Below are 21,011 nucleotides of genomic sequence, written 5' to 3'. Positions count from 1 at the left end.
CAAAACGTAAGAGCGGCCACTATAACATTGTGGTTACAGAAACCTCTGATAGGACTCTGAATGCCAAGCAAGATAAAGATGGGAACAGTAGCATTTCTCTGTAAGTGTCTCTGTGAGTCTCCTTGCTTCTCTGTCCTCTGATGTAAAGAAATCTCTCTTTCCTTCGAAGATACAAACTCAAGGCGGCATGTCCGGGCTGAAGAGAAATGCTTTATTTTGAAATCTGAGCCTTTTGATGGAGCAGAGACTGGCCATGGATGACAGATGGATTTCCAAAAAAACATCCCGGCTCGAAGACAGAAAGACGGCAGGCAAAAAAAATAAACGAAGAAATAAAAGAAAAGAAACAAGCAGAAACTAGGTTGGGTGTGTTTATTCTACTTATGGAGAATTGTCTCCCTTATTAGCTGTTTGTTTGGACCAATCTGTACAAAGGCTACTTAGATACATAGCGAGCTTTTATGCTACAATACATTTGGAAGGTAACTGGCCGACAGATGTGCCAACTGCATTTTTTTTTCTTTGCACACCACAGCTTGTAACTGGACACTGAAACTTAACTGAAACAAGAAGACAGCATAAGAAAAACACTTCCACTGCGGCTAAGACCAGAGTCAACAAACCGTAGATGTCAGTGTGGTCAAATTACAGGAGGCTTGATGATAAAAAAAAAAGGCAAACAAACAGAAAATCAATCTGAATGAAAGCCAGGGGAAAGATGTCAGAAAGCTATGGCTGGAGAAACCAGACTTTAGCGCAGATGATCATCAGAAATAAGGCAAGGCAAGTTAATTTATATAGCACAATTCAACAGCAAGGTGATTCAAAGTGCTTTACAGAAACATTAAAAAACAAAAACAAATAAAAAGCATGATTTAAAATGAAAAAAAAGGAACAGTAGATAAAATCAGTAGTTAGAATGTAAGTTTGGAAATTTAAGCTTAAAGTAAAACAGTGCGGATTTGGTGCTTTATTCAAATGCAGCTGAGAACAGGTGAGTCTTCAACCTGGATTTAAATAAACTGAGTGTTTTAGCTGATCTGAGGCTTTCTGGGAGTTTGTTCCAGATATATGGAGCACAAAAGCTGAATGCAGCTTCTCCATGTCTGGTTCTGACTCTGGGAATTGATAAAAAACAGGATCCAGGTGACCTGAGGGATCTGGAAGGTTCATACTGGGTCAGGAGGTCACTGATGTATTTTGGTCCTAAACCATTCAGAGCTTTATAGACCAGCATCAGAACTTTAAAGTCTATCCTCTGACGGACAGGCAGCCAGTGTAAAGACCTCAGTGCTGGACTGATGTGGTCCACTTTTTTGGTCTTAGTGAGGACTCGAGCAGCAGAGTTCTGAATGAGCTGTAGTTGTCTGACTGATCTTTTAGGTAGACCTGTAAAGATGCTGTTACACTAATCAAGCCTACTAAAGATGAATGCATGGACTAGTTTTTCCAGGTCCTGTTGAGACATCAGATCTTTTATCCTTGAAATATTCTTGAGGTGATAGTAAGCTGATTTTGTTATTGTCTTAATGTGTTTTTCTAAGTTTAGGTCTGCATCCATCACTACACCCAAATTTCTCGCCTGGTTTGTGGTTTTTAGATGTATGGATTGAAGTTCTCTGGTGACCTGTAATCGTTTTTCTTTGGCGCCAAAGACTATTACTTCAGTTTTGTTTTTGTTTAGCTGGAGAAAATTGTGGCACAACCAGTCATTGATTTCCTCAATGCATTTACCAAGAGCCTGTACAGGGCCTCAGTCTCCTGGTGACATTGTGATATATATTTGTGTGTCATCTGCATAGCTATGATAGTTTATTTTGTTGTTCTTTATAATCTGTGCCAGTGGGAGCATGTAAATGTTAAACAGAGGGGGTCCCAAGATGGAACCTTGGGGAACTCCACATGTGATACTTGTCTGCTCAGATGTGAAGTTACCTATTGATACAAAGTATTTCCTGTTTTCTAAGTATGTTTTGAACCAGTTTAGTACAGTTCCTGAAAGACCTGCCCAGTTCTCCAGTCGTTTGAGTAATATGTTGTGGTCAACTGTATCAAATGCTGCACTGAGATCCAGTAAAACTAAGACTGACATTGTTCCACTGTCTGTGTTCAGACATATGTCATTAAACACTTTGGTCAGAGCGGTTTCAGTGCTGTGGTTCAGTCTAAAACCTGACTGGAAGGCATCATAGCAGTTATTCTGTTTTAAGAAGTAATTGAGCTGTTGAGAAACTGCTTTTCAAATGATCTTACTTAAAAATGGGAGATTCGAGATTGGCCGGCAGTTGTTCATTTGTGTCTTGTCAAGATTGTCCTTTTTTAGTATAGGTTTAATTACAGCAGTTTTTAGTGGTTCTGGAAACACACCTGACATTAAAGAAAAGTTGACGATATGTAACAGGTCTGACTCTAAAGTCTTTGAGACGTTTTTGAAAAAAAGATAAAACCACGTAGAAAGCCAGGGTATAAAAAAGACAGGCCTGACAATGCACAAAATTTCAAACTCTTTCTTATTCATCAGCGGTTAATGGGGATATGGCAAACACATGCTTATAGCCTACAGGCTGTTATGATGGCAAATTATGTCAAACACAATGATATGGGGGGACTCAGACAGGGTGTACGCAAAAGCACATATGCAATCATTTTGGAGTAGCACATGTGGGTGTAAGTGTAACAATCTGCTGTCACGACACACGTAAAGTGTATTAATGCATAACCATATATTTATATTCTGCTTTCATGAAAGGTTTTCTCTCTGAATTGTAATTGTGCAACAATATGAAAGGTCTTCTCCAGATTCACACATGTATGCAGCCCGTGAGATCTTTTTTGGATTAAACCTCCTTTACAGCCTCCATTAATTTTATTTGAAAAAGAAACTTCTTCCAATCCTTTGTTGCTCTACAATTTTAGAATGAGATGAATGAGCTTCCTGTTCTTCATTCAGAGTGTAATGCACCTTTTGCCTTACCTGGAGTTTGGAAGTTGATGCGCCTCACCTCCACGGGGTCTGTGGGGTGATGGGGTGTAATGTCTGCGTTGTTCAGCAGACATTTTGTGCGTGGCTCCGACTCTTTTCTTTTGTGGCTGGACAGTAAGTCAAACATAAAGAAGGAAGAGGGGAAGACGTACAAAAAAAGACAAAAGAAAAAGAAAAACTTTAATGCACACTTGATCCAGCACAAGAGATCCCATCCTCACTATCTACTCAGTAACTCTGACTGATTGGTAGCTCAGTCGGTCAGAAAAGCTAAGAGTGAAGCAAAATCACGGACTGTGAAGCTGGTAACATGTATCGCGTATGAACAAGTCTCCTTCACTCTCACTAATTAAGGCCATTTTGTGCTGAGACAAGCTATTTTGTCTTGAAAAATGCATTAAATCTAAGTAAGACTAAGCCTTACCTGTCGGGTTTGCTGTTTCCAGAGAAAGCAATAGGAGTCAAATAAATATATAAAGATGGTGAAAACACAACACACAAGGAGAAAGGGAGACGGGGAGGCAAGAAGAGAGATAAATCAATAGAGAGCAGTTTAAAATTCACAGGGGTCGCTGCTGGGCTCGCAAAAAAGCGAGATAAAGCTCATCAGCATTGGAAGAAGGTGTGTGCATGAGTGCAAGTGTGTGCACGTGTCAATGAGTTGGAATGAGTGCGTATTCAATGAAATGTGTAAGTAAGCGCATACATTCGAGAGCCCTGCATTTGCGTGTCTGTGGATGTGTGCGTGCATGCGTGTGTGTGTATGTGTGTGTGCGAAGGGTGCAGATACAGATAGGAAAGGGGAATGTCAGGGCCAAGGGCAGTCCTGGGAAACACTATTCACCATGGAGAGATGGGGGAGATGGGAGAGTGAGGTGGAGTGAAAGAGAAGAGAAAAAAGAGAGAGATTCAAGGAGAGATGTTACTCTCCCTCTAACCATTCAAGATGGAGGTAAACCAAGGTCAGATAGTCACGGATCATCTGACAGTAGCGAGCCCTGCTCATGCTTCTCACACCAGTCCTACCCCCTTCTAGATAATTCAGGGATCTTTCCTGGTATGTAGGGCAACCTCTTGCAACATTGTTCTGTTTGGATTTGCAGCCCCCGAGGCAAATATGTGCAGCTAACAGTAAAAAAGGGCGATATACTGACTGCATGTGCATCTTCCAAAGCTCGAAGCTACAGAGAGTTCACTTAGTCTTGACTCAGAGGAGCAGAGGTGTTGGGCTTTAAAGGCAAGTTTGATCTCCACTACAGTAAAAAAAAAAAAAAAAAGATCACCCAGTTTTTAATCTAGTAGTTTAGTCATTACTAACATTATTATTGGGTAACTTAGGCAACACTGGAAAAAGTGCTTGAACACTAGAATTCGCAGTTCTAATTTCACATCCAGACTCTGACAATATGTAGGAAAAACCTTTAGTTATGATACCGTAACATGATAGCTGCACTCCTCTATAATGCATATGGTTTTTATGTGGTAGAGATCATACTGGTTTCATGGTTTGTGTCTATTTAGAGGGAGGGCAGTGGCACGCTTACTAGACTCACTCCAGTCCTGTGATAGAACATTTCTATCCTGTCCCTTTCATGATGACAACAGCCCTGTCCACGTTCTATTAACCAACATCAACAACAAACGAAGCAACACATTTTGGATGAATGCTTTACCAAGGTCTACTTTTGGCACCACATCTTTATTTTATTGTTCCCTTGAATTTATCACCCTTCCTATACTCGCTGTGAATAAACACTTTTGACATCTACTGACTGACAAATTCTTTCTACTAGTCGAGCACCATCTCAAAGAATCTCCTCCTCTCTTCTTTCTCCAACCAGCTCACATCCCACGACCATCTTTTTTTTTCCACAAAAAAAAAGTTTCATATTTACATGCAACTGTGTTTTTGGGACTTTGAATATCATGCTGCCATGAAAACATAATAAGACCCTCGTTCAACATGCCGCCTAGCATGCAATCATTTAAGATAGCCCAATTCCCCAGTTTGACTACAAATAAGGGGTTTGGCATGAAATGACAAGAAAAACCAAACTCCAAACTTCACATCTATTTGAGGTTCTGACATCTTTACACACAAGTATCACCACAAACAGAAATTCCCAAGCCCACTCACTTTTTATACAGAAGAATGGCGATGACGATGCAGATAATGAAGACAACAGCCAGGACGGGGCCCAACACCCATATGAGACCATCTCCAGCGTCTACTGGCAAAGGGTCCACGACCAGCTCAGGAGTCACCACCGTGTCGGTATATGGGCTTGCTGCAAACATTTTCTGAACAGAAACAATTTTTCGCAAAACTTAGTACAGTGCATAAAACCCAAAGATACAAATTGAACAAACTGAATTGAATACCACAAGAAGCATAAATGTGTTAGGTTTAGATAAATCAGCATTAAGAGATCCACTATTAACTGAAGAAAACCGCATAATTAAATCCACTCTGACAAAAATTCGACTGAACTGTCTTACCCCGCTAGTGGCATTGAGTTCAACCAGCAGGAAGAAGACATACTCCTGGCCAGGTTCGAGAGGCTTGTTCTCACAGTTACTGTGGCGGTTTTCAGATCCTACTGTGAAGCTAGCGGGCAGTTGCCGGAAGCAGGCTATGATGTAGGGCTTCTTCTGGTCCAGCTGACGGCGTGAACGGCGCTTTGGATTCACCTCCCTCAACAGCTGATTGACGTAAAAAGGTTTTATTGTACTTCTTTATGTGTGAGAGCGTGAGTGTATTTTTAAAATTTTGGCAGATCAAAGACTAAATATAGAGAACATTCAAGTCAGACCTAATGAGAGTTTCTGAGTGCAGAAAGTGTTTATAATGTTAATGTTTTTTAAATAAAAATTTAAACAAAACAAGAGCTATTATTTAAGCACAAAAAATGACATCAATTCAATAAACTGGAAATAAGAAACTGTAATATGGCAGTAGTACAAATTTTCAAATACATAAGCAGTAGGTCTCTTGAATAAGTAGCTGTTTTGTAGAAGGTCTTGAACTCTTCCTGAGATCAAAGAAAACAATCTGTAGGTGTAACTGCACACTTAAGATTCTAAAAGCTTCAACATTTCTGGCAATGCTCCATGCAACCATGCAACCCTTTCCCCTACATCAATCCTCTCTCATTCAGTTTAGACTGCAGACAGAGGCGGGCCCTAAGCAGAGGGAATGTGTGTAATCCCAAATCCAATAGGGATGGCTGCTGTTGATCTGGTGCTCAAGGTGACCCCGAGCTATGGTTATGAGTAGGAGAAGACTGTGTAATTCTCTCTTCTGCATGCTTTTGGGGGGGGGGGGGGGGGTCAAATTAGCATAGCTGAGATTTACTTATGTCTGTGTTCTGTGTGCCTTGCCTACATGGGTACATGATGTGCACAATGTGGACAGAACATGAAAACTACTGTTTATGTATAATGATGCAATTTTTGCAATTTTGCCTCTGTATGTCATCACAGTTTATTTAAAATCAGGTAGTCAAGAAGTAACTGAAATGACTTTCAGCTTTAACAGTGAGAAGCCACCAAATCCAAGTTTAACACTTGGAATCGACTGCAGATCTCGTATTTGCTTAATTTTTCTTGGAATAAGAATGTAAAAATCTGACCAGCCCATTAAACTGCTTGTCAGTCCATTGTCCATTTACGTTTGAGCCTCTAAAATGAGGGAAAATGTGTATATATGCCTTTAATTTGTAAACAGACACATTGTTGTTAAATCCCTTCAATTATAGCTGAAAGTCTCCAGTTTAATCATATGTTGGCTGGTTGTACAATCCACTGTGGTGGTGTACAGAGCCAAAATGACAAACAAACAAACAAACAAACAAACAAACAAAAAAACAGCTTGAAAGCTTATTGTGTGCGCTACCTCTTCTATGTCTATCTCATCAGGGTTTTTCAAGTCTTTAACAGTTCCTGGGGTCTTCTTAAGCGGCACCACTACTACATAGAAGTTCCTGTGAACACAGCATGAAAGCACAATAAAGATTTGATTTTAATAAACAATCCTTTAAGATTGTAACAGAATTTACATTAAAAATAGCCTCACACTCAACACTAAATTGACGTGACAATTTGGTTCTCTCAAAGGGCCTAGCAATTACCAGCAGTCCACGTCACATACTCATTACCTAGTGATCTCAACAGATGTCACGTCAGATTTTAAGTATGTCAACATTTAAACTTTTTCAATTAATTCAATTAAATTTTATTTATACAGTGCCAAATCACAACAACAGTTGTGTTGTGTTGTGTCAAGGCGCTTTATATTGTAAGGTAGACCCTACAATAATGCGTACAGAGAAAAACCCAACAATCATATGGCCCCCTACGAGCAAGCACTTTGGCAACAGTGGGAAGGAAAAACTCCCTTTTAGCAGGAAGAAACCGCCGGCAGAACCAGGCTCAGGAAGGGGCAGGGCCATCTGCTGCAACCGGTTGGGGAGAGAGAAGGAAGACAGCAACCCCTAACCCTTCAAGACAATTCAGACAGAGCTCACAGATGGTTTTAGCCCTCAAAACTCACTTGACATCCTTGCTGTCAAATGATGGAAAGGACATGGTGAGCGCGGTATCCGAGTTACTGTAGATGTCCAACTTGGGTTTCCTGATCAGCATGAGCGGCGCTGTCCTGGCTATTACCCGATGTCTTTGCCCACCATTTATGCTTTCTTGACAGATCACTGTGAACTCATAGGTGGTGTTAGGTCTTAGTCCAGTGACGAACACCTTCAGCTGCCTGGCATCCACATCCATCTTCTGGCGGTTATACTCAATCTAGGATTAGAGTGATAGTCAATCAGCAAATTGGTGAGGGAATAGAGAGTAAAAGAGGAAGATTGTTTAGTGGTAACTCATGTCACTGAAATATGACAAACTGAATGACAGTTTTCAATTGAATTCAACTTCAAGGATGCTAAATTACACAGTGGGAATGCTTTACAACATTATACTCACAGTGCATTTATACGGGGACCTGCTTTCAGAAAACTTCCAAGCAATGACCACTGTGGACTTGGTGGCCCACTTTACAGTGAAGTTCTTTGGAACATCTGTTGAGTGCACAAACGCAAGAAGAAGAAAAAAAGAAAGAGGGTGTATCATAAGTGAATGGACCATCTTTACATCAGAAAGAAAGGGAAACAAATAAAGAAACCTGATTTTTCTTTTTTGCTTTTTTTAAAAAAAAAAGCTGTTCTTCCCCTGCAACGCTCCTCTGGGTAGGAAAGTGAGTGTAACAGTGAGCTGTGATTGGCTGTGAGAAGGGCAACGCGATTGGTTAGGACACACAGCACGTAAGACTCATGGACAACAAACCCATGGAGCACAAGGGTGTACCTACTGGCTAGCCATCGTGGGTAGTGCCAACCCAGCTCATCATTATCTTTGAACCACGAGCATTTGATGATTAACAACTGACCCATGCGGTCCCAATGCCAACTGATCCTACACCTCTACTAAGTCTGGGTTGGCACTGCCAACGTGATGCTGTGTAGGCAAAGAGACAAACCCAAAACATAGCATGCTAACAGTCCTTAGCGGTGCATCTGTGGGATGCCATGCCACAAGCTGTCCTGTCGAAGGACAGGGGGACGGAGAATGAGGTTCTGGGAGAGGAAGGGAGTTAGGAAGGGCAGAATATCTTAAACCAAAAATAAAATAAAGAACCAAAATGAGAGTTTTGCAATTTTAGAGGTCCACACTTACTCTCAAAGTGACTAGATCTGATTGAGATCCTACCTTGTTTGTAAACTGGGGATGTGAGATGACATTAGCTGAGTGACTGTGCTTGGCAACAGGCTGCAAGAATGACTGAGAAGAGTGTCTGACCAAATTGCACTTACCTTGAAATTCTAGGCTTCTTTCCTCTTTCTCAAAATGACTGACTATAACTTACTGACTTATCTTTTACCTGATTTGGGTTATTGAAGTAAGTATCCCACGGCAAGCAATTTAAATATCAATGTTTCCTCTTTCTTGAGGAGAGGTGGAGGTGGTTGAAGGAGGGGGTGGGCAGTTTTTGTGTTGCTGCAGATTAATTTTAGCCAATTTCCAACCCCCCGCCAACTGGGTTGGATAACATAGACAAACAGGCAAGCCCTACCTGCTGGATCAAAGGCCACGGTCCGATACTGGATAGGTGGGCTGTAGGGCCCTGGACCTACACTGGTGTGTGCACGTATTTTCACGTCATATGGCGAGTTCGGTTTGAGGCTGTTGAGCACATAGCTGAAGAGGCTGGGGGGTAAGTGGAGTTCCCGTGGAGCTTCTCTGGTGCCAGCTTCTTTATAGGCCAAAGTGTACTCTGTGATTACCCCATTCCTCTCTGCCAGGACTGGTGGAGACCAGGACAGCTGCACTGAGCAGCAAGTCACATTGGAGCCCTCGTTAATTTGTGGGTATCCCCCTGGCGTATTCTCAGGCACATTGACTTCTACCACAGCCTCTTCCCCAAAGCCACCCCTGCTCTTGGCAGAGATCTTAAAGAGATAAATTGCCCCCCGGTGAATGTTGCCCACAGAGTACTGCCGCTCTTGGGGAGCAAATTCCAGTGTGGCCAAAGGAGAGACATCTTTTCTGCCAAACTGGAGCCGGTAACCCTGCAGGTCCATGCCATTGGTTAGATCTGGAGGATCCCAGCGAGCCACGGCTGATGTCTCTGAGTCCTGAGCCACTGACAGATAGGGCGGACCAGGTACTGCAGAAACAAAGAAATAAAAAGCGTGATGTCTTTGCATTACAGTTTTATTAGAATGCACGTTTTTAAATAAGAGACATGAAAATGGTACATATGGGTGAGCGTTGAAAGTCATTCATGACATATAACCATCGTTTATGTTCTATTTTTCCTTCCGATTTAGGAGTTATGGTTTGTGTTATAGAAAGTGCACTGAGTTTTTGTACTGTGTAGCAAAATCATCAACACTGTTACTATTGATACAAATAGTATACGACGGAAGCATTTACAAAGGATGGTAAAAACATAGCTGGATCAGATACCGCACATAAAACGATGTCTATGTGTCCAAGGTAAAGATCAAGATGAACAAAACTCGGGGAAATTGTTTGAACTTACAGTCAATAAGCTAACAAAGTGAGTCAGAAATGCAGAAGATCCCCAAAATGCTTTAATTCCTAAGTGATCGCTGTACCCATTACCATTTCATGATACATAGAAGCTGAAGCCAAAAATCATTGCATTACAGCAAAGCACCACTAAAACTTTAAGCGAAGAACAGCGCCTTGTTTGTCTCTTGTTGTAAAATGGATGATCTACTCTTGGGGTCCAGACACTATTCTTCAGAGTGGCCCAGTTTTGCTGCTGTTATGGATGACACACGTCTCATCCTAACCCTCCTTTTAAGGTCCCATCACCGAGACAGCGGCAGCAGCAGTTATGTGAAGCCTTTAGTTCTCAAGCTGCTGTCAAAGCTTTGTGAGAGATGAGCGTGGCTGATTTGCACTTGAGCCCCATGTAAATAGATTCTAGCTTCCTCGCTCATCTTCTGATCTATGTACTTCCCTCCTTTTTCTGAGAAACAACAAATTTTCTCAGAAAAGGTGGGGACGGGACAAACAACTGGCAAATGTTATAAGTATTCTATTATAGATACACATTGTTTTATGAATTTAAATCCAAATGCATTACTTTAGTATTAATAAAGAAAACAAAGGAGGTAATGAGACACGTCAGCTATGAAATTAATTACATGTATCTACAGTAGTCAGACAGAATGATGAGTGACAGTCTCCTGCATACTGAAGATTCACAAAGCTTGCCAATTTGTTTGGCAAAGTTGGCCTGCGAAACTGTTTGATCCTGCATAAATTTATTAACAACTAAATAAACTGAATGCAAATTATTAACTGTGGTTGCAGGTGTTATGTACTTTTCATCATTATCTTATGCAGACATAATTATGCCTTCATTTGCTTTCTTTGGCTAACGCTTGTTGATGCTAATGCTAGATGAATTCAAGCTGAATTCACCCCCGCACCCACCCCTTAATCATTGCATCCTGTATCTTTGTGCTTGATGGACAGTCTGAATTTTCTTTGCTGATGTGTGTCAGCCTATTGGCCCTGGTCTCCAGCCAGCTTCATCTCCTATATCGCCATTCCAGCTGCACATAGAGCTATTTGGCTTGTTGCCCAGTGTGAACTTAAAGTAATTTGGAGAAGCCAACATTAGTCTGAGGCAACAGTACTGCCTCTCAGTGGAACAGTATCATCGTGCAAATGTGTCCGTGTATACTGTATGTGTCTACATATAGTTTATTGTGATAAGATGTAAGTTTTGTGCACACAGTAAACGCACAGACACACACACAGAGCCTGGAAAGAGAAGAAAGAGAGAGCAAGAGGGACAGAGAGAGAGAGAAATCCACTCCACATACTCTCCTTCCTCTGCGCTTATTATTCATTTCTGTTTGCCAATGATTTTCTTTCTGAAGACTGTTGCTAGAGGAAGATGGAGGTGAGTGGGTAGATGGCGGCTAGTCAGCTGAGCATTTGCCGGTAATGGAAAGGTGGGGGCAGCGAGTGTTGGGTGAGACAAATGCTTCTAATACTCCTTGGCTACATACTGTAGCTCAGCTTGGTGTCATTTGGAAACCCACTCTCCCTTCATGATCACTGCTAATCAAGAAAATAGAATCAGGGAGAATGATCCTGCAAAGGCGCAGCACGTGTCTTCGATTCTCTGTTTTTGTGCTTCGCTTCGGAATTCAACAGGCTGCCATATGTATCCATTGCAGCCTGTGTACCCCCAAAACGGTTTTATTATTTGTACATTTTAAACTGGGGCCTAGTGCACACTGGGGAGAGGGATCACGGGTACTGAGCCAGCAGATTGGTGTAGAGAGGGGGAGGAGGGGTGGGGGGACTGCTCATGGTGTGGGCTGAGTGTGTGTGTGTGTGTGAGTGTGAGGTGCTACAAGGAGATGATAAAGTCAACAAGGCCATAGTGAGGGGTTGAAAAATGAGTGAATGAGAGATGATGAAGGTGACTGGGGACAAGGTGCAATCAGCTGCAAAGAGGGCCCAACAGGGATATGAGGAGGCAGAAACGTGTGTGTGTGTGTGTGTGTGTGTGTACATGAGCGATTCTGGGCTTCCAGGACACTTTGATTGTCCCTCTCCACCTCTCCTCTGTGTCACCCTCCTTTTACCCACAGTCTCTTTTTTCTTCCCAATTTCTTTACTTTACTTCTCCCTTCGCACGATGTCCAATTCCCACTCTCATTTCCTAACTTCCTCCTCTTTCCACTCTTTGACCATTTCAGGGTCGAGCCTGATTCAGTCCCTCCTTGTGGGCCTCCCTGCACATTTCCCATTAGGCCACCATATTAACAGAATACTGTTGATACTTACTCAGTCTGACTCAGAAGGGGACGATCAGGTTTCTTTCTCATTTCCTACCTCTCTTGTGCACGTCAGTCACGCATACGCAACTTTGCAAATGCTGAAAGGTCGTGTAAAATCTGTCTCTCTGATCTTTATTTTCCCTTTGCTTCTTTGAATCCCATCTGCCTATATTTCAGGGATTCATGGAGAGTAGTAATTTGTAGGGTGGGAAATGTAATGGAGAAAGAAAAGCAATAAATTTCACTTGGCCCATTCGGAGAGAAGGAGCCATTAAAGAAGCAAGGAGAAAAAGAGCTCAGCAACCTTTTGCATGATGCATCAAGTATTGTGAGGTTGGCCTAAGGGAGTTTTAACCAGTTAAGATGTTACAAGTGGAGGATACCCAGCAATCTTTAAAGCTGTAAATAACAGTGTTGTGGCTGATTTGATCTGAATCAATATCCATCCATACTTGCAATGCAATTTATAAATAATTAAAATCAAACCTAATATGATTTAATCCATCCATTTGTGTGGATCACACCAACGGGCCTTATGTTTGGTACCTGGTGATGCAAAATAACAGTTTTTCCCCTTGCTCTATAGCCTCTTGGGATCCCAAGCTGATATTTTGAGCAACTTGGCGCACAGCCTACCAATAAATAACTGTGCCTTTGTAGCATTATGTTTTGACTTTGTTTGACTTATAAGGAAGTCTTGACTATTTTTTTTCCATTAGCATGTGAGCAAGAACGAAAGATTTAAAGGACGCAGACATTGATTGTTGGCCGTGGTTCAGTGTATTCCTCAAAGGAAGAGTTTTAAAAATATGACTCATGAAAAGCCACTTTTCAAACCTAGCTTTCACTCAGCAAACAAAGAGAGATTCAGCCACAGAATAAATGTTGTTCATCTATGACTCACAAATAGGTATGGAACTCCAGTTTTATCCAAGTCAGACAAAATCCTGCATAGATCTTTTTCAGATCCTTTTTGATACACCAAACTACCAGAGAGGCTGGTTGGAAAGTCTGGAAGATAAAAAGCCTTGGCCATTGATGTTACAATTTTTAGTGGCAAGAAAAAACATGCCATCGTTGTCATGACGCACTGTATCGAAGCCTTATTGTTACATAAAAAAAGACCAAGGCTATGACATCTTCTGTAGGCAACTGCTCTCCTCAAGTGCATGCTTTAGAAAAAAAAAAGATTTTAGAAGAAATTGCATAAGTTACATGTTTTTAAAAAAATATATATTTTTAGAGGACGTACAATGTGGGAGAATGTTAAATTGATTTACAATACGCATTTGAAGTGTGCCAATTTATGAGTGAGTTCACACAAGTGCAAACCACACGAAGGAGTGGTTGTCTCAACAAAGAACATCTGTTTTTCATGGTGAAGAAGAAGAAAACATCTTATATTTGGGTTTATAAGTTCCTACAAGTTGGGATCCATTTTTAGTGTGGTTTTTGATGAAAAGTTTCTATGAAAGTTTGTGTTTTGTTTAGTTTTGTAGTTGAAGAATGTACAATGTTACAGTTACAGTGTTGTGCAAAAGTCTCGAGACACCTGCAAATTTCTTAATATTTAAAAAAAAAAAAGGCAAATCAGTGATGAAGATATAGTATATGGGGCAAAAACAGAATTCTAAAGATGCTAAAAAAAAAAGTCAGTTGCTTTTCTGCGTTCATAATTCCACCACTGGTACCATGACAGAGCCTCCGCCATGTTTTACAGATGCCTGTAGACGCTCATTGTTGTAGCTCTGGCATGACCTCCTTCATTACATATTGATGTCGATTTGAACCAAGTTGCTCAGCTGTCTGTGTAAACACAACACTGTTTCATCCCTTGAGATAGGTGTCTGCTTTATGCTTCAATGATTTATAGGTCAGTGTAAAGTGTCTTACCGAACAACAACAAAAACATCTTCTAGAAAATGGTCAGGTAATGAGTGAAATGAGTGAAAAAGCAGACCTTAGGAAAGCCTGAGGAAGTATTGCTTAAAAACACTTTAAAAATGAAAAGGAAGTCTGGGTACATGGAAACAAAATCTCAAAAGCCTAAACAGGGCTTCTTGATTAGTCCACTAATACCATAATATAATCATATGAGACCATCCTCTGTAATTGAATGTACAGACACTATGAACTGTGTATAATCTGATGATTCTGTCACCTGTTCTCATGTTGTCTGAATTTTTTGCAATTCAAAGATGTAACTATTCAATTAGTTCATTAGTTCAACTTGCTCTGGAGGAAAAAACAACAAAAGAAAATTGCCTTGAAAATTGCCAATGTCCCAACCATCCTAACGGTGCTTGGGACAAGAAGGACATCTGCTTTACCTCCAAGAAAACCTGTTTTTACTTCTTTCCCCCAACACCTCAATCTCTCACCTCTTACCCTATTCTATTTATCTTGGCCCCTGGCATAAACTAGTTCTTTAATTCAATCATAATAAAAAGGAGAAGCTCTCCCTTCGAGGGACAAACAGAATTGCTGTGGAATGGCGCATCAGTCAGCCAGTCCTGACAGAAGGATGGAGAGTGACAGCACTCGCTCAGGCCCCTTGGGCAGCGCCATGCTCCCTGACACCTGTAACACACACTTGTCACGAGATGGGACATTTGTGTGTACACACGTTAGGTTGTGAAAATGTGCTGTCTGTACAGGAGCGTATGACATACCACTCTACAGGTCTGCACATATCGTTACAGACGAAATAATCAAACCCTGATAAAGATTCAGCAAAGCAGAAATACTGCGTTTTTAAAATATCTATGTGAAGAACTTCTGAAATAGAAGATAGATGGGTGGATGGATTTAAAGTTACTTGCTTTTGGGGGGAATGGAAGGGAATGAGAGCATGGACTGAAAGACACCAGCTTTATCAAGATATAAGCATTTTTTTGAACATTACTCGACCATTACACCACCTTGTCCTTTGTCTTTTTGAGTCTTCTGACTGTTTTGTAAGGTAATTCTGAATGTAACCCCAAGATCAGAATTTAGTGCCTGCACTTTTTTTTTTACATCCTGCATGCCAGCCTAACTGCTCTTCCTTCATTCTGCCTTCTGTTGTTACTGATTGGACAGTGCCCCAATCCTGTGCTCTCATCAAGCTGCAGCAGTAATTCTTCCACCTGCTTCAAAAGTACAGCCAATCTGTTCTTCCAGCCAGCCCTGATTTAGGGTTTTTTTTTGTGTCCCTGTATATATCCAGTGTTTTTGTTACTTGTAGCTTAGAACACATTTTGAGCATTGAATGTATTCAACAAGCTTAGTTTTCTGCATGTCAGCTAGTCTAGTGGTTGCTAGAGGCTCTGTAACCTACTTCATTGTTGTTTGCAGCCACTGTCTATTTCCTGGAGACCAGACCAGGTAGTAAAGTCCCATATCACACACTGAACCAAAATTCAGGAAGTATTTTAGTTTAGTAGTGCTACTGCTTTGTTGTAATTTTGGTTTGGTTAGACAGTGAATGTAGGTAATGGCGGGTTTCTTTCTTTCTTTACTTTAAAAAAACAAAAACAAAAACACAGAAACAACAAATGAACATATATTAAATCCTTGCATCCCAATCCCTCACTATTTTAAAATAATAATAGCGTAAAAAAAAAAAAGTATGTGCTGTATGTATACAGTTGTGCACATATTGGCACTTTGAGGCCTTCTCAAGTACATGCATACACAATCTTAGTTTAATGGCCTAAAACCACTCACAGAAAGCTTTCAAACTCATAGCAAGTCAACCTGAGGTTCACAGTGAATATAAAAAGTCTTCACACCATTGTCAAAATGCTAGTTTACTTTATGATGTAAAAAAAAAATTAGACCAGGCAAAATAATTTTTGAACTTTTTCAACCTCTAACATGACCTACAGACCCTGCAACTCAACTGCAAAAGGATTGAAATAAAAAACTTACAATAACCTTCTGCATAAATATGCACTCTCAAACTAACACTTTGTTGAAGCACCTTTTGACGTTGTAACATAATTCATTCTTATGGTGTTGGTGCTTATAAGCGCAGTGCATCGTGACTTTCTAATATTTGCCGAGTCTTCCTTGCAAAAGTGCTCCAAATCTGTCCAATTGCATCATCTGCTTTCTTCAGGTCACCTCACAATATTTCATTTGGATTCAGTTCTGGGCTCTGGCTTGGCTTGGCCATTTCAAAACTTTAATCTTCTTCTAATCAAGCCATTCTTTTTTTGATCTGGATGCTTTCGGTTTTTGGCACACTAAACGTTAAAATGCTTTCTAGCATAAACTTCACTGTTTTGCCAAAACACAATGGTGTTTGAAACTGCTCAGAATTCCCTCCACCTTAACTAAGGCTCTAGCTCAACCTGAAGAAAACGCCCCCAAAGCATGATGCTGCCACCACCATGCTTCACCGCGGGTATGCCATTGTTTTGGTGGTATGCATTGCTTTGGTTGTAATAAAAAGCTTTGGGATTTTACCCTTGGTTTCATCAGACCAGAAACATTTCTCCACATCCTTTTGGGAGACTTGATAGATGTTGCTGCAAAATTTTGCTAATTTTCTTTGTAAGAAAATCCGGCTCCCTGACTTCTTGTTTTTTCATCAACTTTGTTCAGGTATAGTTATTGTCACTTTTACATCATTTCATTTGTTATTTATTGTCCTCACTGTTTTCTTGCTGTTTGTTTTGGTATACATTGGCTTGGAAACGAACTGACTGAATGTACCTACAATTAAACTAAACCCAAAACATAAGCTTGTTGATATGGAACTACATTATTTTTATTTATTTATTTTTATTTTACCCCCTAACAGATCTGGTTTTGAACCACATTGTTCAGGTTATAGGTCACATTTTAGGTAGAACATTTCTATTTTATATATATATTTTTCTATTTTTGCATTACAAAAATGTGGCATTTTAGCAGGGGTATGCAAGCTTTTTACATCCTCTGCAGATCATGCTCATTCTAAACAAACTACCAGCTTTTAGGCAGGCATAGAGAGTCTAGACAAACTGGTATGCTCAGCGGTGAAAAAAAAAAAGGAGAAATGTGAAGAAAACAATGCTTTGTAGAGTGCAGGCTCTAATATACAGCTAAAACCAAAGAGCAACATGTGTTTTCATGCTCTCCTAATCTGTCTTAGGGAAAAAAAAAAAACCTCACACCATGCCCTGGTCTCTAAAAGATCCGTGGCCTTGATCTCTAAAAATCTGTGGCTAGCCTTCAGGACATGACTCAAATGATAAACGCAGCACTGATAAAAGCAAACACTGCCTTAGACTTAGATGTGCCCTGAATAACAGCCCTGAGTAGCTGAACACACTGTTAATATCATAGCCTATGGTGCTGTCGATAAAGAGTCCTAATTACACTTAGTTAACTGCCAGAAATTCTTGAAATTATTAATTATTGCATTTGTTCGTGTCTACTAAACAGATCCGAATCAGTTAATCACACTATATTGTGTCTCTCTGCGAGGGTTCTTTGAGTATTGTTAAATAAATGCAAACAAGCAATCATAGCACAATCATAGCGGAGACAGCTGGATGGGAGCGAACAGGAGTCCCTGAGCGAAAAACCCTTCAGTCAGAGGCAGAAAAACAAGTTAGCTTTACTGCTGCACGAACAAAGGTTCTATGACAACAAACAAATCAATTATTTATCATTGTACTAACCTGCGCCTTTGGTCACCACCAGTTTGGGTTTGCTCCGAGCACCATCCCCCTTGGTGGTGTATGCTGCCACTGTGATGGAGTAAGTGGTTTCTGGCTTGAGTCCTCCAATGACCATTTCCTATGGGACACACGGAAGAAGCAGAGACAGGAAAATGTCAAAATACGTGTTGAATTTTTCATGATTTGACCCCACTTCGTGCAGCTCAAACTGCCTTATGCAGAATGTTAATCTAAGCCAAGTGTCTCCTGCTCCTCTTTATTAATTTTCACGAGGCATGCATTAAATGTAATGTTTCCCCCTGTGTAATGGAAGACATTTCCATTACATAAATTATTAGATCTGCCAAGGTGGAGGAGTGACATTATGCATGTAAATGGAAAGTAGTTCCACTTAGTCCTTTAGCAATATTCCAATCAACAACTTAACTTTGATAAATGCATGCTGAATACATCCTGGCCATTCCCTGGCAGTTTTTTACCTCAGCCATTAAGTTTCCTTGAGTCCTCTTCAAAGAGAGGCTTCCGATCAATTCTAATGAATCTTTCAAGAGAGAAGGTTTGAACGAATGCAGAATTAGGTTTTTAACAGGCACTAGTTTGGCAGAAGGATGGGAGAAATCAATAAAGGTAAATGAGCTATAAGTAGTGTGCTGCACTTGACATGGTACTCGTGTAATGTAGATGGACTCTGGTTCAAAGGTAGAGAACATTCTGTGCAAAGTAAAAAATATGAATGATCACAATGTGGGTCGTACAGAGATATTCTTTAAACTACCATCTCAATATACAAAACTCAAGGAAGCACAGTACTTCTAAAGCACCACATTAAAAAAGAATATATATCTATGGAGCACAGATCACACAAACACAAAACAGAAGGGGGAAAAATCATTCAAACACCACCAGAGCACAAGACACAACACACTGTCAGCACACAGTATGATACGAATAGCGTTAGCATTCCAGGCACAATGGTCAGTGGGTATTGCATCAGCCATCAAGTGTACAAACTAAATGATGACAGACGTAAGCCCCCTTTTTCTTGGTTATGCACAGATATAGTGTTTAGACCGAGTCACCAGAGAGCTAAGCCCCTGAGCCAAACTGTTGCCCAGACTTAATGAACAAGGATCGGATGGGCTGTGTAACCTGTGAATCTAACCGGGCTGATGCAATACCCTCTGTTTACACTCTTTCAGGCACACAAAGCACCCAGGTGAAGCTTCGTACTCACATATTCAGCTGTATCGTCTGTTTCCCACTAACCCCCCCCCCCCGCCAAAGAGCGCAGGAGAGAGAGCAATATTTTTTTCAAAGAAAGAGAAAAAAAAGAAAGGGAAGAAATAGGATTGTGAGAGACGGGGGCATAAGAGGTTTGGGAGCAGAGGATGGGTATCAGAAATAGGTCACTGGTTTTAGGAGGTCAAGAGAGAAAGAAACTGTTTGAAGTTTATGTTGTGAGGAGAGCTGTACAGGTCTGCTAGTTTAATTACGTTACTGTTCAGCTGACAAAAAGGCACAATAGTGTTATATATTGACAACTACAAGCAGCAATGGCATGAAAATGTAGCATTACATGGATTAATGATGATACAAACTAAGATAAATAGATATAAAAATGAGGTTTTTGCCTGTGCGTGTGGTGCTTGGCCTGAATGCACTAAACTTTTTTTGTGTTTTGTTTTCCCAATTGTTCAAAATCTCCATTTGAAACGCCGGTACTACACACAGTCATCACTAGAACTGTGTTGACAGAAAAAAAAACCCCAACAAAGACAAACAAACCCCCAAAAAGCATCGTTTCCAGTTCTGCCAGTCAAAGTCTAAATTGTGGTGAAATAGTTCCGTGCCCATTTTCTCCAAGTCTTTGCACTGGATACAAGCACACATAAATATTTCATTGCATATGTTGCCATGAAGCAGGGGTCTTGACATTCCTAATAAAAGCCATTGAGGTAGAAGAAGGAGGACAAGATGAGTGAAGCTTTGATTATAGTTCTTATTGTGTGTCGACGGGCTGAGGGAGAAAGAAATGAAATGAAATCTACAAGGCAAGAGCCCTATCCCTCCCCATACTCCTGCTGCAACAGCATGGATTAACTAGACAATTCGCGATTTGCATGAGAAGAAAAAAAAAGCCAATAGCTTACACATATGTTTTCAATTTTTAATGCGATTGGTGCATGATAAACGCATGCTGCGTGGCGGGATTTGCATTTTTCTGACAGCTAATTTGTAGAAGGAAAACTACGAGATGGTCATACCTGGGCATCAGCCAGCATGACATCCTTGATGAGAGGCAGGCCTCGAGACTCGCCATTTTCCACACGCACGTAATGAACCTGGTAGCCACGGATCTGTCCGTGCTGCTTGCCTGGCGTAAGAGAACGCCACATCACCTTAATTGCTGTGGAGTTGATAACCTCCACCTCCACCCGTCTTGGAGGAGCCCCAGGAACTACAAGAAATTAAAGAAATAATCAAATCCTCGCATGAGACCATCACACACCTGTGAGTCTGATTCACCGCCCTGCATCGTAAAAGTGCCTCACATCATGTCGTGACATAAATAACTCCCTGAATCCAAATTCATGTACGCACAGAGAAAACTATTGACAGCTAGCAAGAATGATGGACAAAAACATTTAGAAACAACAAGCACACTCCAGTGTCAGTCAAATTCAACACGCACACATGCACACGCATTCATCACTTCCCCGTGTCTCTTCCACCTTTTCAGTACGTCTCTGTCTGTGGTAAACCTCGTCTGTCAGTCATAATGACAGACTTTTATGGCAGGCCTTGCGTTCGGGCCTTTCAGTTTGCCACGGACCGTCCCTTTGTGAGATGGATGTTCTGTTGATAAAATTCTTCCATTCAACCTGCTTCCATTTGCTCCTTTACAAAACACTTTGACTCCCTGTTTTTGCCTCTAAATCACAACCCCATCATCTTTCCCGTCATCATGGTAAAATTGTGTTC

General features: G+C 40.9%; 1 protein-coding gene across 10 annotated transcripts in view; it reads right to left on the bottom strand.

Moving 5' to 3' along the window:
* The window catches only part of ptprsa (protein tyrosine phosphatase receptor type Sa), a 241,846-nt gene that overhangs the window by 44,269 nt on the left and 176,566 nt on the right, over positions 1-21,011 (bottom strand). For 4 of the 10 annotated variants that reach the window (XM_086263221.1, XM_086263226.1, XM_086263223.1 and 1 more), the window contains 10 exons: positions 20,294-20,487; positions 19,264-19,290; positions 18,030-18,147; positions 9,114-9,707; positions 7,967-8,061; positions 7,536-7,786; positions 6,879-6,966; positions 5,483-5,686; positions 5,121-5,284; positions 2,975-3,090 (listed from right to left, as the gene is read on the bottom strand). In XM_086263221.1, coding sequence (XP_086119347.1) covers positions 2,975-3,090; positions 5,121-5,284; positions 5,483-5,686; positions 6,879-6,966; positions 7,536-7,786; positions 7,967-8,061; positions 9,114-9,707; positions 18,030-18,147; positions 19,264-19,290; positions 20,294-20,487 — 1,851 coding nt within the window. Of the gene's footprint in view, positions 1-2,974; positions 3,091-3,407; positions 3,420-5,120; positions 5,285-5,482; positions 5,687-6,878; positions 6,967-7,535; positions 7,787-7,966; positions 8,062-9,113; positions 9,708-18,029; positions 18,148-19,263; positions 19,291-20,293; positions 20,488-21,011 lie in introns of all 10 variants that reach the window. The other 6 variants (XM_086263227.1, XM_086263229.1, XM_086263231.1 and 3 more) reach the window with 3 other exon arrangements.

This window comes from Aulonocara sp. 'chitande type north' Nkhata Bay, linkage group LG15 (genome assembly GCF_057382095.1).
Source record: "Aulonocara sp. 'chitande type north' Nkhata Bay isolate Kocher_YH1m ecotype deep benthic linkage group LG15, A_spYH_male_GT1.1, whole genome shotgun sequence".
NCBI lineage: Eukaryota > Metazoa > Chordata > Actinopteri > Cichliformes > Cichlidae > Aulonocara > Aulonocara sp. 'chitande type north' Nkhata Bay.
The sequence above is the reverse complement of the archived record's forward strand: the minus strand, read 5'-3'. Positions and strand labels throughout refer to the sequence as shown.